The 17,097-nt window shown below is 41.4% G+C and overlaps 1 protein-coding gene across 1 annotated transcript in view; it reads left to right on the top strand.

Moving 5' to 3' along the window:
* LOC137261435 (uncharacterized) overlaps positions 1-17,097 on the top strand; it is a 36,327-nt gene that overhangs the window by 4,575 nt on the left and 14,655 nt on the right. The window contains exons 2-8 of the mRNA XM_067799183.1: positions 1,745-1,851; positions 4,684-4,767; positions 5,077-5,136; positions 5,603-5,662; positions 5,807-5,863; positions 6,085-6,152; positions 6,824-6,902. Of these exons, the coding sequence (XP_067655284.1) occupies positions 1,785-1,851; positions 4,684-4,767; positions 5,077-5,136; positions 5,603-5,662; positions 5,807-5,863; positions 6,085-6,152; positions 6,824-6,902 (475 nt within the window). The 5' untranslated portion in view covers positions 1,745-1,784. The remainder of the gene's footprint in view (positions 1-1,744; positions 1,852-4,683; positions 4,768-5,076; positions 5,137-5,602; positions 5,663-5,806; positions 5,864-6,084; positions 6,153-6,823; positions 6,903-17,097) is intronic.

The raw sequence follows: 17,097 nt of genomic DNA, 5'->3' as shown, positions 1-17,097 counted from the left end.
GATACAGCACAGTCTACGGAGCTGTACAAGGATTACCTTGACACAGCACAGTCTACCAGTTGCACAAGGGTTATCTTGACACAGCACAGTCTACGGAGCTGTACAAGGGCTACTCTGATACAGCACAGTCTACCAGCTGTACAAGGGTTACCCTGACACAGCTGTACAAGGGCTACCCTGACACAGCACAGTCTACTAGCTGTACGAGGGCTACCCTGACACAGCACGGTCTACCAGCTGTACAAGGGCTACCTTGACACAGCACAGTCTACCAGCTGTACGAGGGCTACCCTGACACAGCACAGTCTACCAGCTGTACAAGGGCTACCCTGACACAGCACAGTCTACTAGCTGTACAAGGGCTACCCTGACACAGCACAGTCTACTAGCTGTACAAGGGCTACCCTGACACAGCACAGTCTACTAGCTGTACGAGGGCTACCCTGACACAGCACGGTCTACCAGCTGTATAAGGGCTACCCTGACACAGCACAGTCTACCAGCTGTACAAGGGTTACCCTGACACAGCACAGTCTACTAGCTGTACAAGGGCTACCCTGACACAGCACAGTCTACTAGCTGTACGAGGGCTACCCTGACACAGCACGGTCTACCAGCTGTACAAGGGCTACCCTGACACAGCACGGTCTACCAGCTGTACGAGGGCTACCCTGACACAGCCGTCTACGGAGTTGTACAAGGATTACCTTGACACAGCACAGTCTACCAGCTGCACAAGGGTTATCTTGACACAGCACAGTCTACTAGCTGTACGAGGGCTACCCTGACACAGCACGGTCTACCAGCTGTACAAGGGCTACCCTGACACAGCACAGTCTACCAGCTGTACAAGGGTTACCCTGACACAGCACAGTCTACTAGCTGTACAAGGGCTACCCTGACACAGCACAGTCTACTAGCTGTACAAGGGCTACTCTGATACAGCACAGTCTACCAGTTGCACAAGGGTTATCCTGACACAGCACAGTTTACCAGCTGTACAAGGGCTCTCCTGATACAGCACAGTCTACGGAGCTGTACGAGGATTACCTTGACACAGCACAGTCTACCAGTTGCACAAGGGTTATCCTGACACAGCACAGTCTACTTAGCTGTATAAGGGCTACCCTGATACAGCAGAGTTCACGGAGCTGTACAAGGATTACCTTGACACAGCACAGTCTACCAATTGCACAGGGGTTATCTTGACACAGCACAGTCTACCAGCTATACAAGGGTTACCCTGATACAGCACAGTTCACGGAGCTGTACAAGGGTACCCTTACGTCTACGTGGCTATTTTAAGACACGGAGCAGGTGACAGCGAAAGCGTTCGTATTTTTACTGATTTAACTGAAGGAGTTTTCCCTAAATCACCAGTCGAGATGTTCAAATGACTGGTCCTCATTGATGAGGACGTTGCTATTGATCACTGGGTCAGGAAAAACTATTTCGTAATGAGACGGGCATACTCTGGACCCGTGAAGCTACAGGTAAGAATTGGTCTTCAGGAACACATGTTCATCGCAAGAGGGACTCACTGACATGGTTGACACATGCTATCGTATCGATGATCATGCGTTGATTACTGGATTGTCTTGGCCATACTCTGTTGTATATAGACCAAGGCCATTGCTGGAACATTGCTGAATACGACATTAGACAACAACCAACCATTTAGTATTTGAAAGGAGAGGGTGAATGTTTTTTTCCCATGAAATGATAGTGTTTTGTTCTTTTTCAGGCAACAGGTATTTCATATAAAGATGAACCATTGAGACAGGATGGCCGATTCAGAGCAACCTGAGACTACAGAGCAGGACACAAAAGATCGTCCACAAACTGATGCAGGTTGTTGAGGATTGTCTTCCTTTCTGCTTCGTCCACTACATGCTTAAATCTCTTATCTCACACATTGAATGTCGTTTCTCTTCTATACACCTGGAAATTAATCAAGCAACACCCCAATTTTTTCTATTGGAGCAACTTTGAAGTGTTCTGACAATCAAAATATGCCGGGTTGATATAGTTTGACACTTTTTTATTCAACAGACGATCTCTGACAAACAACTTAAAGGGAAAAAGTATCAAGACTTTGCTTTATTGCAACGAAATCCAAATTCTTAAAACTGTCTTAAATTCATGAAAAAATGGACACAATTTACTATTCATCCACAGACGTTGTTGTCAGGTGTATTAACACAAATGTCACATGGAAAGAAAGAACAGTCATCTGAGAGTCTGCACACCGACTTTCATCAATATCTAGTGTGTCCTCCCTGCGCACGCACCACCGATTCCAGACGCCTCCTCATTCCTTGGATGAGTCTCCGGATCTGATTCTGGGGGATCCTGTTCCACTCCTCATGCAGGGCAGCCGTCAATTCGTTGAGATTATGGACTGGTGGGTCTCTCTGCCTCACACGACGGCCAATAAAGTCCCACAAATGTTCAATGGGGTTGAGGTCAGGGCTCATGGCAGGCCATGGAATTCTGTCAATTGCATTTTGCCGCAAAAAATCATTTACAGCATGCGCCCTGTGAGGTCTAGCATTGTCGTCCATAAATATGGGTCTCGTTGCCAGAGGATGGTTCTCAAAATGAGGTACCACAGCCCTGTCAAGAACCTCCTGTTGGTAACGAACACCGTTAAGGTTGCCACGGATGGTAATGATATCCAACTTGCAGTTCATGGAAATGCACCCCCATACCATAACGGAACCTCCCCCAAAGGCCACAGTCTCCTGGATGTTCCGTGGAGCCATTGCTGTGTTCCTCTGCCTCCAGACCCGAGTACGACCGTCCACCATGTGCAGCAAGAACCGGCTCTCATCTGAGAAATGGACCTTCCTCCAAGAGGCAATGTTCCAGTGCAAACGGTCATTACACCAGGCCAGTCGGGCTGCCTTATGGGCTGGAGACAGTCTGGGTCGCTTGATTGGCCTCCTTGCCCGGTATCCTGCAGCTTTCAGACGATTCCGAACAGTCCTGTTCGAGATGGGTCTCCCTGGAAGCCACTCCTGTCTCAACCGAGAGCTCGAGTCGAAGGACCTGCGCCGTACAAGTCTCAGTAAAGCTCTGTCCTCCCGGACTGTGGTCTTCCTGGGTCTTCCTGGTCTAGGCAGGTCTTTAACTTCATTAGTGGCCCGGTATTTTTTCAAAAGTTTTGAAATTATGGAATGATGTCGTCCGATTTGAGTCCCGATTTGTCTTAGAGACATACCAGCATTCCTCATGCCGATTATTTGCCAACGAGTGGCCTCTGATAATTTCCTACGTGCCATGACATTGAAATGAATGAAAAACCGAATGCAATCGACAACCTGCGCTTGTAAACACCCCAGGGAAAAAGTGCATTTTTCGAAAGTTGAGGTTAAAGCAATGCACGTGCGCTGTGCAAGCTTCACGCGCGTCATATCAACCCATGAAAAGCTCATGCTGTATGTCAATACATCAAAATTGAATAATCAATCATCAAAATTACTTCGTTAAACTTTGTTAAGTTTTTATGTGTCTTTGAATTTGGTGTTGCTTAATTAATTTCCATATGTATATTATACTCCTCTTGCAAGCGGGGTACATTGAAATATACCCTGCTGCCAATGGCAGTTCATTCGGTACTTCGTGGTAGTATTTCTTTACCTCGAATAACATCGAATGAGGCATGATGCACGGAAATTACAGATGTTTTGATAATGCATATCGATAGAAGGGGGATAACTTTCAATCTGTTTTTCTTGTGTCGTCCGCATAATCTAGTGATGGCTACGAAAAGTTTTGACATGCATTCCAAATAATAAATTTTGACAAAACGTTCAAATATAGTCCATGTGAATATTAAGAAGGGAAATTACTAAGACAATACCTAAGGGAAAAACAGCAAGATGGAAAATTCGAATCGTTTGATTCACATCGGTAGGCTGAAGTGCACGATCCAATACCCAACCTTCAAACAGTTCAGAGATAACATTGAGGTGGTCGGTAAGGTAAATGCATTGTTCACCGGTCCCATGGGGTCCATAGGTTGATGTACCCTCGATGTTTGTTTATGTTCCCTGATCTCGAAACATCGAGGGTGCATCAACCCATGGGCCCCGAGGTACCAGTGAACAACTTATAATGTGTTTCAACCAGGCGGCGTTCTACCACTTATCCTAAGAAAATGGTGTGCACCAGTCACCTCACAAAACATTTGGTTGCTCACCCAGGAGACAAGACGTTTTTTCCATTTGTCTCACAGGTTTAATCCTGCTCTTTAACGTCACTCTAAGCTGAATGCCAGCACAGCCTCTAACACTTAGTTCATCCGTGTGCTACATTTAAAGATATTCAAAGATAATACTACAATGACCTGATCATTTCTCGAGTGAGAAACGCATGTTCTGGACGTCAACAAAGTGCTCTTTGAGTATACCTAGCCTTAGATTTTGGAACTGAGATGGCATTTCAATAAATATTAAATTAGAGCCGGCACCGTCCGAGTCAGGTGCCGTGTTCTTGGGTACCAGTTGACAGACGTCCAGAGCCGTGACCACTTTACACCGTTTATTCTTGCACATCACGTCTCCCAGACACATCCGAGTCGTTTAGCTGATATCTCGTCTTGTAAATTTTATGAACCGTGCACAGTCATTCTTCAGTATAGGTCTTCCTCATTTACGCTTGATCATCTTGCACTTGTAGTAGAGGAGCTGTCTGATGTGTCCAGTGTGCCCTCTGCTCTTGTCAGTGGCGTGACCACACCAAAACAGGTTGTCGACAGCAGTGGTAAGTGTGCTTGAAGTAGGTCGATGGGAAAGCATTGAGTCATATGTACAGGCTACAAGATATAGAAGCTTCTACCTTTAAGATGTCTGCATTTCAGATGATTTCTCTGACTGACTACCCTTTAGTAATGGATTATGGCTTTCCTGAAACTAATTTATTAAATGGTAATCGATGTTTGGACCAACTGGTCGAAATGTTATCACGGGCATACTTATGGCCACTAAACTTGCATCAGCAGAGTCTAGGAGTTATCCCTAAGACTTAATTCATCAAGGGTGAGCTTCTGAACCTTTTTTGTTTCTTCAACAGGACTCCAAGGAACCGAGCCACCCCCTACACATGATTCTACAGTGTCCAGACAGGCTGAAAGTAATACCTTACCAGCTCAGTTATCGTCCTTACACATAAAAAGGGGGCTCAAGACATTCCAGAGATAATTATAGGGGCATATCTTTAATGAGCGTTATTGGGAAAATATTTACAACTGTTTTAAATAATAGAATCACAAACTGGCCAAACCTAAGAAATTTAATTCCTGAATGCCAGGTGGCTTTTAGAAAAGATTATTCAGCTACTGACCATATCTTTACACTATATGTGAAAACATGCTGTTATCCTTAGAAGCAATACCATATCTGAACTGTGATTTCTTGCGCGAATAGATAAATATCTTTGACTTGACTTCGACTTGACTTGGTTCGAATGTCAGCGGCCACTAAATATTTATGGTTGCTAAACTTGCATCATTAAAGTTTTCTTCTTAGAGTTCGAAGGCAAGCTTCATTATCTCTGTTACTTCTCCTAGTACGTTATGTGTTGTTTCTCCTTGCACCAGAAGTCCAGGAACTAGTGCCAGACCCTACAGATGACTCTACAGTACCCAAACAGGTTGAAGGTAACAGCTTACAATCTGTGGTTCGAATGCCAATGCAGCCGCTAATCATTTATGGTCTCTAAACTTGCATCGTTGAAGTTTTCTCCTTAGAGTTCATTCATAAAAGGCAAGCTTTGGTAGCTCTGTTGTTTCTTCTTCTTCCAGGAGTCCGATCAGTGTCAGCCCCCACAGATGACTCTGTAGTGTCCAAACAGGTTGAAGGTAACAGCTCACTGTTAGATATTGACATGCTGATTTGTGTGACGGATTTGTGTTGGGTCTTACCGTGAGAGAACTGAAACTAAAGTATTCCGATGAAACGAAGTACTATTTTATTGTTCATATTTATACCTCATATACATATATCATGTTTACGTCTCGGATTGTGGGTATTTGGCGTATCAGGATCTGCTCCAGTCTGCATACAACTATTTTCTCCTCAGATACTGGAGGGAGTATACCCAACCCCACATGTGCCACAGAGGACTGGACTCAAGCATCAACAGCAACGGTAGGAGTTGTTAAACATCATAGCTTTGTCTGGTTTTGTAGCATTGCTGTATCTAGATTCTGTAAACTGTTCCTACAGATACATGACTTTGAAAAGCAATGTATTTCGTTGTTGACAAGCGATTATCGGGCCTCTTAAGATGACAAAAGTTCAAAGGAGACAAGTTGTGGTGTGTGGAATGCAGAGGAATGCGGACATGTCATTGAGGGCTGATGTAATAGTCATATATATATGTTTATCTGATGGACGGTGGGGTAGGCTAGTGGTTAAAGCTTTTGCTCGTCACACATCAGCGGGTTCAATTCCACACATTGTTACAATATGTGAAAGCCATATCTGGTGTTAAGCAATCCACTTGAATAATGAGATATACCATAGTTTCAGAAAAGAAAGGATAAAAATTTAAAACACAGCTTGTCATAAACCTTGATGCGTGTGCCGCTATCTGAAATGTGTGAAAGTTTTTATTCATGTGACAGAACATTCAATATATTTATGAATTTTGATCAAGAGGTTTCAGAGCAACTTTAGCTATTTTTTCATTCCTTTTTTATTTGCATGGCAATACATACTTGTGACTCGTGTTGATGGTAAGTAGACAACACATGACTTTTCCTGCACATGAATGAACATCCTGTACAATCTTTGATGTGACATTGGTTTGTTTTCAGAAGGTCTCCGCTATTCCTCAATTACCCACGAGCATTTACATGGTTGGTTGCACAAATATTCAGCTTGAACTGGTCACAGGTAGGTAATGAGACTAAAGTTTGATTTCTTTTAGCTTAGACCAACACAACTGGTGTGCAGTACTGCTATGTTCAAGTACGGTTGTGGTGGTGTGTGGTCCTGTGCGCAGAGCTCTGTACTTAAAGTTAAGGTACGTCGAGCTCGGACAGTCATTAGATGGCAGCTTGACTCCTGAGAACTTCTTGGATTTCCTTCCTGTACAACAACAAAGCACATGTGATACACGTGGTGTTACCTTAGGCACATGAATGTCTTCAAAATTGCCTCTGTTCACCCAGCAGAAAATGGATACCCGGTTGGTTAAAGTCATGTGACTATAACCTTCTAACGCCAGTCAGCTTGGGTAATCCGGGGTAATAATAATAATAATGATATTCTCATTAACCACCACAAGCAATCTCTTTGCGACTGTGCGCTGTAGAAGATGACACCTTATGCTCGGCACAATCGTGGAATGATAACAGGGGTTAGAATCTCTGTTCGGAGAATAATTTTCAAATTCCAGATTTGTACAATCGTTTGTTGTTTTATATGTTATGATTAGCATACATTTTAAATTTGAACGAAATCGGTGAGGAAATGAATTTTCCAAAACATTCTACAGCTACACTCATCACACAAAATACACAAGGGGAGAAGACTAGCAATCCTAGAAACCGAAAATGGGACAGCCAGACTGTTTTAACGTGCCGTTCAAACCATACGACTTTCACAAAGTGTGTAGGTTATTCTCTTACCTTTCTGCTCATCCCATTCAATTTGTTTACCTGGTTTCTATATTTGACCATTGACCCTACCCTCACTACCCTCATTCTCTGAACAAACGTCTGGCCACTCTTCGGTAAACATCGGCAGTTTCCGTAAATCTTTTGGTGTAATGTAATGTAATGTAATGTAATGTAATGTAATGTAACGTAATGTAATGCAAGACCCAGTTTGATATTTCGTGAAGCCCACTATTTTCTCCACATTGTGCATACAAAAACATAATCTGAATTACCACTTTGGTTGAATATAGCATAATTCGATGACTACTTCCTAAGTTCTCCCGTTGTATGCTTAAAATACAATGCTGAAAAATAGTTGTTATCACACTATATTATTAATAATAAATAGATCTAATAAATTTGAAACACCTAATTCAACAATGCATTTTAAGAATGTATGGTCTTTATAACATTGAATAAAATTAGAAAAAATTATTTTATTATTTTTTTTTCATTTGACATATATCATTTATGTATAACGTCCACACCTATTCTTGTTTTGCATGGGGTAGTTCATGGTGATGCAAGAGGCACATTGGTCCTGGTATTATAAAATCTGGGTGAAGCCTGTTTCCTACTGGGTGTGAAAAATCGCATACGCTGTATAGGGGGATATAGCAGAAAATGTCATCAACACCTGGCTGACCTCAGTTTCAGAGAGGAAATGATCAACTCAGAAATCACGGTCATGTGTGTATTTTTAGATCGGGTGCATAGCAACTGAGAGGGAATGGCATCAAGGAATACAGGTAGATCAACTGGTTTAAGTCGGTTTGGGAGTGAGAATATATAAACCTCCTTCATTTTGGAGCAGGCATCTCTTCAAGCCTGAATTCAGCCGACATTCCGCTATACAACTCTCTTGTATGGGAGCAGTTCACATTGATATTCTGAGGAAAAATCACTCCGACCTAATGCAAGCTGTACACACATCGTCAGAGTTGGTCTGTCGATTTCATGTGGCTGTTCAAAATTTGGTTTTGTTGCAATTATTAGATTTTGTGTTAGTGAGCAATTCATCGGTCTCAAATGGAATCAAACGGACTGTAGACGAGATTGACAAACTCGTGCAGTTTAAAGTCCTTACTCTCTTCATGAAGGCAGAGATTATTGAAAAACCTATAACCGCCTATAACCACCTTTGACTTGGTCAGATACCCTTATTAGATACCCTTCCCCACCGAGGACCCCAAGCTTACACCCTCTTCTATACAGCACTGGGGGAATGCAGAGAGACAGAGGCCATGACATTGCTGGGACTAGACACAGAGAAGACAGACTATCCTCATGATGTACCTATGTATGGACAGTAGCCCTCTCAAACCTCAGGTATGGTTCCAAGGACAGCTTATTTTCCTTTCAGTCTTGGCCTGTGCCAATGAAACAGTGTCCTAGACAACTGATCCTGATAGGATTTGTGTACCTAATCAGAGGAGACGCTTTCAGTCAGTGTGGTGTCGTTCTCAACAACTGGAATGTAGAGGGTGATCCTTGGGTCGACCATGTGGGTACTTTGAAGAATTTAGTCTCTTTCACCCATTTACCATGATCGTCTCATGACCAACCTCGCGTGGGAATACCTACTTAGTGAAGCAGGATTCAACATTAAACCTTACCCTGAATACATTATATGGCTCTACAAATGATGGCAGCCCTTGTATAACATTCAAACGTTTATTCTTACGTTTAATCCACCATGGCATTCCTTCTGACCTGGAAAGGGTGTGTCTCTGGACCCCCATGTGTGAATGTGGTTATCCTTGATGAATTAATGTCAACAGCCAGTTAAGATCCACGCATTACAGATTTGTTCACAGGAGGAAGTCAGCATCGTAATCTCTACTTGCCTTGAACCAAAACTTGTATTACAGTAAGGATCCCACACAACGATGAAACTGTCATTATCGGATTCTGTTCATTAACCCTAATGATCAACAACCGATCATGACTTTAGTGAGACAGATGTATCCAGTAAATATTAAATACTTCATGGACCAGTTTCATAGGGCCACCCAGAATCTTTATGGTTACTTGTTGGTTGATCTAAAACCTCAAACATATCCCCCTCTGCGACTCCGTCCTAATGTATCCACTTTAAAGGGGGACCACCAAGCAAGGACCATTCAGTCTGACTTTGACATTCACAATGAGGAGACGTTTGGAAAAGAAACCTGTCAACAATGCCATCTTCAGATGACTGTGGTCTCTCGTTTCAAGATCCTTCTGATTTGCAAAAACACAGAAGAAACTAGTGTTCAGTGGGTCCACTGCCGATGCCCCTAGTGGGGATAAATGGATGTGGGATGAAGACACTGTGAAAGTACTCCGTCCTTGGGTAGACTGAGATTTTGGTTGACAAGTGTTTAGCAATAATCACCTCTTGCAGAAACGTATACATGTGTTACAGTGAATAATGTGCCGTGACAAAAGGTGTAAGAAGTCCCCCAAGAACCAGCGAAATATAACACTGAGAAGTCGGAAAGAAAGCAGGATACAGAGATTCACAATTGAGGTTTCATGTACAATGCAACTGAGTCCAATCTAAAGTAATGGATCACAAATATATTATCAGCTCACCAAAGACGTTTTTGAGAGTGAGAAACAGTTATTCTGAATGTAACATGGCGAGCGGTCAGGCAGCAGTTATGTAGGTCGAATGTTGACAGAGGCAGGCAGTTTAGTGTACTCCAGTCAATTTGTGTGTGTCCCCCTCGTCAACACGACAACCAGCCTTTATATACAAAGCCACTGACTCCTGAATATTCGAGCCCATATGATCATCACCAGTAACGTAGAATTCTCTCATAGTGTCACAGAAGTACGCTCTAGTAATCAAAACACAAACTCAAAGGTAACGCTAAGGCACCACCTTCGAGCCTACAACCAAAGCACGAAATGCATTGAACATCCATGACACGAAATGTGACCCATAACAAGTATCACTCTAAACATCGTGACCCAATAATAATTATTACGTTATTAATAATACAATTCACAGAAAATACACTCTCGTAACACATGATAAACAGTGCCCTGAGTCAGTCAGTGATGACAATAAGATGGCCGATCATGAAGAACAATGTATTGGACAAATGTATCAGATACACGGCAGCTATAAATGAGGTTTAAACGAAGCCAACTTGAAGAAATTTATCTGAAGAGAAAATGCTCAATTTATTACTTTTCTGTACCATATGCAGTGGGGACCAAAGACACGTGAATTACGTACCTGTACCATAAGCAGTGGGGACCAAAGACACGTGAATTACTTATCTGTACCATATGCAGTGGGGACAAAGACACGTGAATTACTTATCTGTACCATATTCAGTGGGGTCCAAAGACACCTGACTTATTTATCTGTACCATATGCAGTGGGGACCAAAGACACGTGAATTACTTACCTGTACCATAAGCAGTGGGGACCAAAGACACGTGAATTACTTATCTGTACCATATGCAGTGGGGACAAAGACACGTGAATTACTTATCTGTACCATATTCAGTGGGGTCCAAAGACACCTGACTTATTTATCTGTACCATATGCAGTGGGGACAAAGACACGTGAATTACTTATCTGTACCATATTCAGTGGGGTCCAAAGACACCTGACTTATTTATCTGTACCATATGCAGTGGGGACAAAGACACGTGAATTACTTACCTGTACCATAAGCAGTGGGGACCAAAGACACGTGAATTACTTATCTGTACCATATGCAGTGGGGACAAAGACACGTGAATTACTTACCTGTACCATATGCAGAAAGGCGCGTCTTCGTGACGTATTACGAGGTATTGATGTGAGAGGCAGTATAGAAATGATTCACATTTTCGGGGATAAATTATTTTGTATCAGGTTTGTCTAAAACTGAAATCGTGACAAATGTTGTGAGAAATGAAACCTTTATTTCACAATAAACTGTCATTTAATCTTGTCACTTGCTGTGCCTAGCTTCTGAGTTACAACTTGTTTTCATGGACCATTCTGTCAATATCATGTGTTGTAAGTGTTACCACCTGGCTTGGTGTGGCTTTCATGCGCTAGTGTACTTGTGATGGAATATTCAACACAGTCAGGCCTCGGGTGATAAACCATTTGTGCGAAGTGATTTAAACATGGTTACCTCAACGGGTTGGCATTTGGGTACAAAGACTCTGGCATGTCCGGAAGTAATTCAGACAGCGACGACCTTTCCCTCTCCATGGATTGCTAATCCTCAAGCAGTGACTGTTTCTCGGTGACTGTTACAAATGAAGAAATAGTTGCAAGGCCTTATTTGTTCGAGCTAGACGCAAGTGACAGTGAAAACGATGACCATCCTCCCTCATCACGTTTTGAGGAAGAAGATCGACAAGGCAAGAGGAAGATTTCCGTCTCATGAATACGCAGGATTCAAGTCACCCCAACTGGACTAGTAAAGGAACAGCTCAGCACAATAAGCCAATCAAATTCTGTATTTGGTTCATGTGTACTTAATTACTCTACATGGTGAAATGGACATAACTAGTCAAATGTACCAAATAAAGGGTTTATTAAATATGTTATTGTTTTGGCAGTTAACAATTCTTTAAAATAAATTAATAAAACACAAAAAGCCTTTTACATTTTTTTCTTGATGAATAACTGAAAAACATTTTCAAACATGAGGATATTTTGTGTTTGCTGGATTGTCTGTAATGCGTCATAAAATTCTAGGCCATATATACATTTGTAACATCAACTACCATACCAAGAATTGATGAACATTGAATAATGGAAAATAATGTTGAAATATACATTTTAAATATATACAAAATTATTTTTCAAGTTGTTTTTCATTGTTTCAAAAATGTAAGTTGTCATTAGGAAGCATAACTAGTATCTGACATTGAAAATACTTCTGTGAATTCAAAAGGATAAAGAAAAGCTTCTAAATAGAATCAGTGCGAACTCCAAATCACTCCAATTGACCTTGCTATATGAATGTGTAAGCGAGCAGTCTTTCAAGCTTTCAAGTACAGCTTACAGGTTGTTCAGCCTGACCTGATCAAGTGAATACTAATGCATTGCGTGACCCTGTGTCACAACTGGTTGGGTCTGTTATTGTAAAAGGGTGCGCCTTTGTCAGGTGATTGTCAAATTGTCCGAACAGCCGAGACGGTGTCGTACCGGGAAGGCTAAACTCTATTTTTCAGAAGTCCCAGGAAGGCTAAAATGTAAATTTCGGTTTTCCCGGGAGAGCTCATTAGGGGAGTACCGCCAAAGCTAAAGATACGGTACCAGGAAGCATAAACCATGTAGAGAGAAGAGAGATTTCTTTTCAAAACATTTTTATAATCTTCTTCGCTTGTTATGAACTTTATATAAGTGGCTTCTTCGCTTGTTTTGAACAACATTGGAGGAAACTTCATGAGTTAAGGGATCTATTTGTCATAATCTTCTTCGCATATTAAATACATTTAATTAGAAATAAAAAATAAAATAAATAATAATATTTAAATAAAAATTCTAGGAAGATTAATCTATGCTGTTATATGTAAGTTGCAAACCTAAGTCAAGTTGTCATGCACATATTCGTGATGGCTGACGCACAGTTAGAATTCACTTCATTGGGTCAGCTCGGCGAGGGAGGAAGAGGGGTAAGTTACAACAGCTGGAAGGCAACTGGCGCGAGCCTACTCAGGAAAAGGCCTTACATGAACATTGATTCCGGACTTTAAACCCCGATGACAATATTGTCATCGGGGTCCTCGCCCACACAGACCACATGACCGACCTTCTTAAAATCAAACACAGTGAATATGATACCACGGGTAATAGCGACGTGTAAATAACTTTATTTAAATTTTCATATGAATCAATGAAATGTTTATTTACGTCTCATCTGTGTACATAAAATCGGATTTTTTAATTTAAAACAAATAAGTACATATAATCTCTTTACTTGGCATTTTCATATGTGCCCAAATTAAAGAGCGTCCACGTTCATCCTGTTTTCTCTTTAATTTGTCAGAGCCTTCTAGTGGGGAGCGCTCTGTTCATTCAGCCATAGCTTTGCCTTGGAAGTACAGAGAAGGCTACGCTTATTAAACCGAGAAGCGTTACGATTTTAGCCTTCCCGGTCATGAAAAGCCGAGACGAGGTGAAGGTGCGACATTTCAGTGACGCGAAATCGTCAGCAATGTCCTAACTTTCTATAAACAATTAGCTACAGATGGTTTAATCTTTCCTATTCGACCTTCAGACAGCGAGCAGCAGCAGTGTATTGGACGATGAAAGTAACCGACTTAACTATATAGTTTATGACTATAAAAAACAATTCAATTAAAACATGAAATGATTGTTTTTTTTAGAAGAGTTGTTTTCCGGGACAAGTTCTGTAACGAATCCATGTATGCATGTTTCGCACGAACGCAACAATAGCAACATTCTCTTCTCCCCCATTAAATGAAGTTAACACGATCAGCCGTTTGTGCCATTTGACCTCCCAGGCCATATGTAGCGTAGCTCAGGTCAAGCTGAACAACCTGTACGTACCGTCGCTTGTGGAACATAGAAATTATTGATAGTCATGAACATAGCATGACCAAGACTCCTTTACCCCACCTAACTTTATGTACATGTTAGTGCAAGTTGTCTCTGACGGTTATCTTCAGAGGCCCACATAAGCTGCGTATCCGGGTGACATATGCATAGACAATTTTCAAGTACGCACTGCAAAATAATGTTGCGTGTTGACGACAAAAGACATTGATTGCTGTCATGCTATACTGTTAGTATAGGGCTAGTATTGTACTGTCAACGACTTACATGATAAGTTATTTTTTATGAAGTAATCCCCATTATGTTTTGTGGTTTTCATTAAGTATGACATAAGGCAGTACAAATGTACATGCCTGCTTAGTTAACTTACTTAGTATATTTAGGTGAGTATAATCACTGAAATACCCACATATCCGAAAACAGTGCGCAACAGAAAATGAAATAACCACCCAACATTCCTAATACCCATTCCCTCGACATACAGTGGGTACAGTACCCACATGAGCTAAATCTTATCTGGAGCTCTGTATCGTATCTAAGATGGACATCAAATTGGGCAAAAGTATTATTCTGGTCAGAGGGCACATCTATGGGTAATGAGTATGTGTGTAAGTTTGGGTGAACTTGACATGTAGAGTTTCAGGGCTAGATTTCAAACAAAGTTTCAGGATGGAAGGGTGAATAGACCCAGTGAACGCTATGAGAGATTATTTGAGCTGCTGAATTGTGAAATATTGATAGATGAGACTGATTGGCCTGGTCCATACTGACTTGAGGAAACTGGCTTGTTACGGGTGCTGGGATAGCAATGTGTGAAGTAGTGACTCTGTTCCCTTGACTCCAACATAGTGCGAACAGAAACATAAATAAATGAAAATCTATTTAAAAAAGTTGACATTGTAAGTTTTTTCCCCCAATCATTTCAAAATGAAACATGAAATGGACAGGTGACTATTTACTACATTTCATCTGAAAGGAACATATCCAATGATACTAACATCTTTATTGTGATATTGGCTCAATCATTATGTTTCTGAGTACAATTTATATTAAAACTGTTTTGGTGATAAGGCTAACATTAGGTAGAATAACTATCTATGGATGATTCGCACTTGAACCATACAAGAACCTGTATCGAAATGTCATGCTGTAGAATTAAAGAAGCTGTCATCCATACATGTTCTATCTGACTTCCAACTCATAAATATGCCATTCAAACCAGGTTTAACATTACGTGAGTAATAACTTGTACCCATCTACCACATGTCATGTCACTTGTTGCTCTTATCAGCACAAGTTTCACTGTTGTCCCTCCCTATAATTCTTGTACGAAATCCTGAACTTTGACTCTCCATTGTCATCACGAGCTTTAGGTGGAGCCTCATTTTTATTAAAATGCATTGCTAACGAATAGCCAGCAAGATATGTAAAGGAACATGTAACTCATAATCGCACAAAATATTCATTTTACCTATCAATTATAACATTCTCAACATCCAGCGAGGATAAGTCATTGCAAATTGTTAAATGAAATAACGTCATTTGGCCGGCTTCAGGAAAATTGAAATAAGCAACTATAAACTAAATATGACCATCATCAATTGAACAAATGAAGATGACTGAGTCGGTTCATGGTACTTTTATATCAATACACACTACATTTCAACCACTTTTTCTTGGGAGCCTCACTTCCTTCCCGGGGATGCTGGCATTCCATAAACCTTGCTCCATGACCTACATGGATGTTTTGAATGTGGTGGATAACTGAGCGCCACTTCTCTAACATCAACTGTGTATCTCCAGGGGAAAACGCGGCTCACCAGTAAAGGTGGTTAATAATACTCTTAATCCAAGGGTTAAATGCTGCACAGTCTTTCTCCTTGGCTAAAGTTTCCAGTTTCTTTTGGAGACCTACAAAAACAAAACAGGTTACGTCAGTAATAGCGTAAGCAAGCCATTATTCATTGGTCAGTGGGTCATGCATAAATAATGATTTATTTGTACAGAATCACAATGAGTTGAAGAGTTAACGTTGGGTCTCCGGACATTTTCAAACAATAATGCTTCGACAGAATGATATAATTCAATAATATAAATAATTTCAATGGCTTTATCAAAAAGGACAAGATCAGGTTTGTTGGCTGGAATTCGTCCCAGGCTGTATATTGGCCTTTTCCAGAGAAGTTTGAAAGCATCATTTTCCAGGACGCCCTGGGCATGCTCAGGGTCGTACCAAGGATGGACCACGGGGTCAAAGCCACAGGCATAGTGGAGACGATAGTGACTGGCCCTGAGCAGCAAAGAGGAAACCCACAGTTTCACATGTGAGACCAACCGACTTCATCCAGGCGAAGGAGGAAGGATATTACAATCCGGAAATGTCCTTAGAAAGGGTTGACTATTCCAGTCACGTGGTTCATATACAGCTTCACCGGACACCTGTGTCAGAACCACACACGGCACGTTGAATGTTTATTGACACACTTCATTTTGAAATTCATGCCTGTAACCTGAGAATTCAGCTGCTTTCCTGTAGCGAAATAAGAAGTCCCCCCCCCACCCAATAGTTTTGATTTCACTCTATCTTTATCTATGAGTCTGAATGAAACTAACTCATTATTGTTTGACAATTAGGCTAACCTTGCCAATTCCTCAATTTCCTGTACTCTGTCATGGGGCAGCCAGGTCGGATCACTCTTCTCAGAATCCACATGTTAGTCAGTGTCCGTGTCAAGACCACTAATATCCTCTCCTCCATGGGGACCAGTTGGTGGTTGCAGAAGTGAACACTATAACAACTCAGAACTTGAAGCTGCAAAATAATATTCTGATCAACTCAATTTTATTCCCATTTGTCTTCGTTTTGTACATACACATATTTTTCCAAATGTGTATCTGTTG

The sequence above is a fragment of the Haliotis asinina genome, chromosome 14, assembly GCF_037392515.1.
Source record: "Haliotis asinina isolate JCU_RB_2024 chromosome 14, JCU_Hal_asi_v2, whole genome shotgun sequence".
Classification (NCBI taxonomy): Eukaryota; Metazoa; Mollusca; class Gastropoda; order Lepetellida; family Haliotidae; genus Haliotis; species Haliotis asinina.
This window is presented reverse-complemented; position numbering and strand designations above follow the sequence as displayed.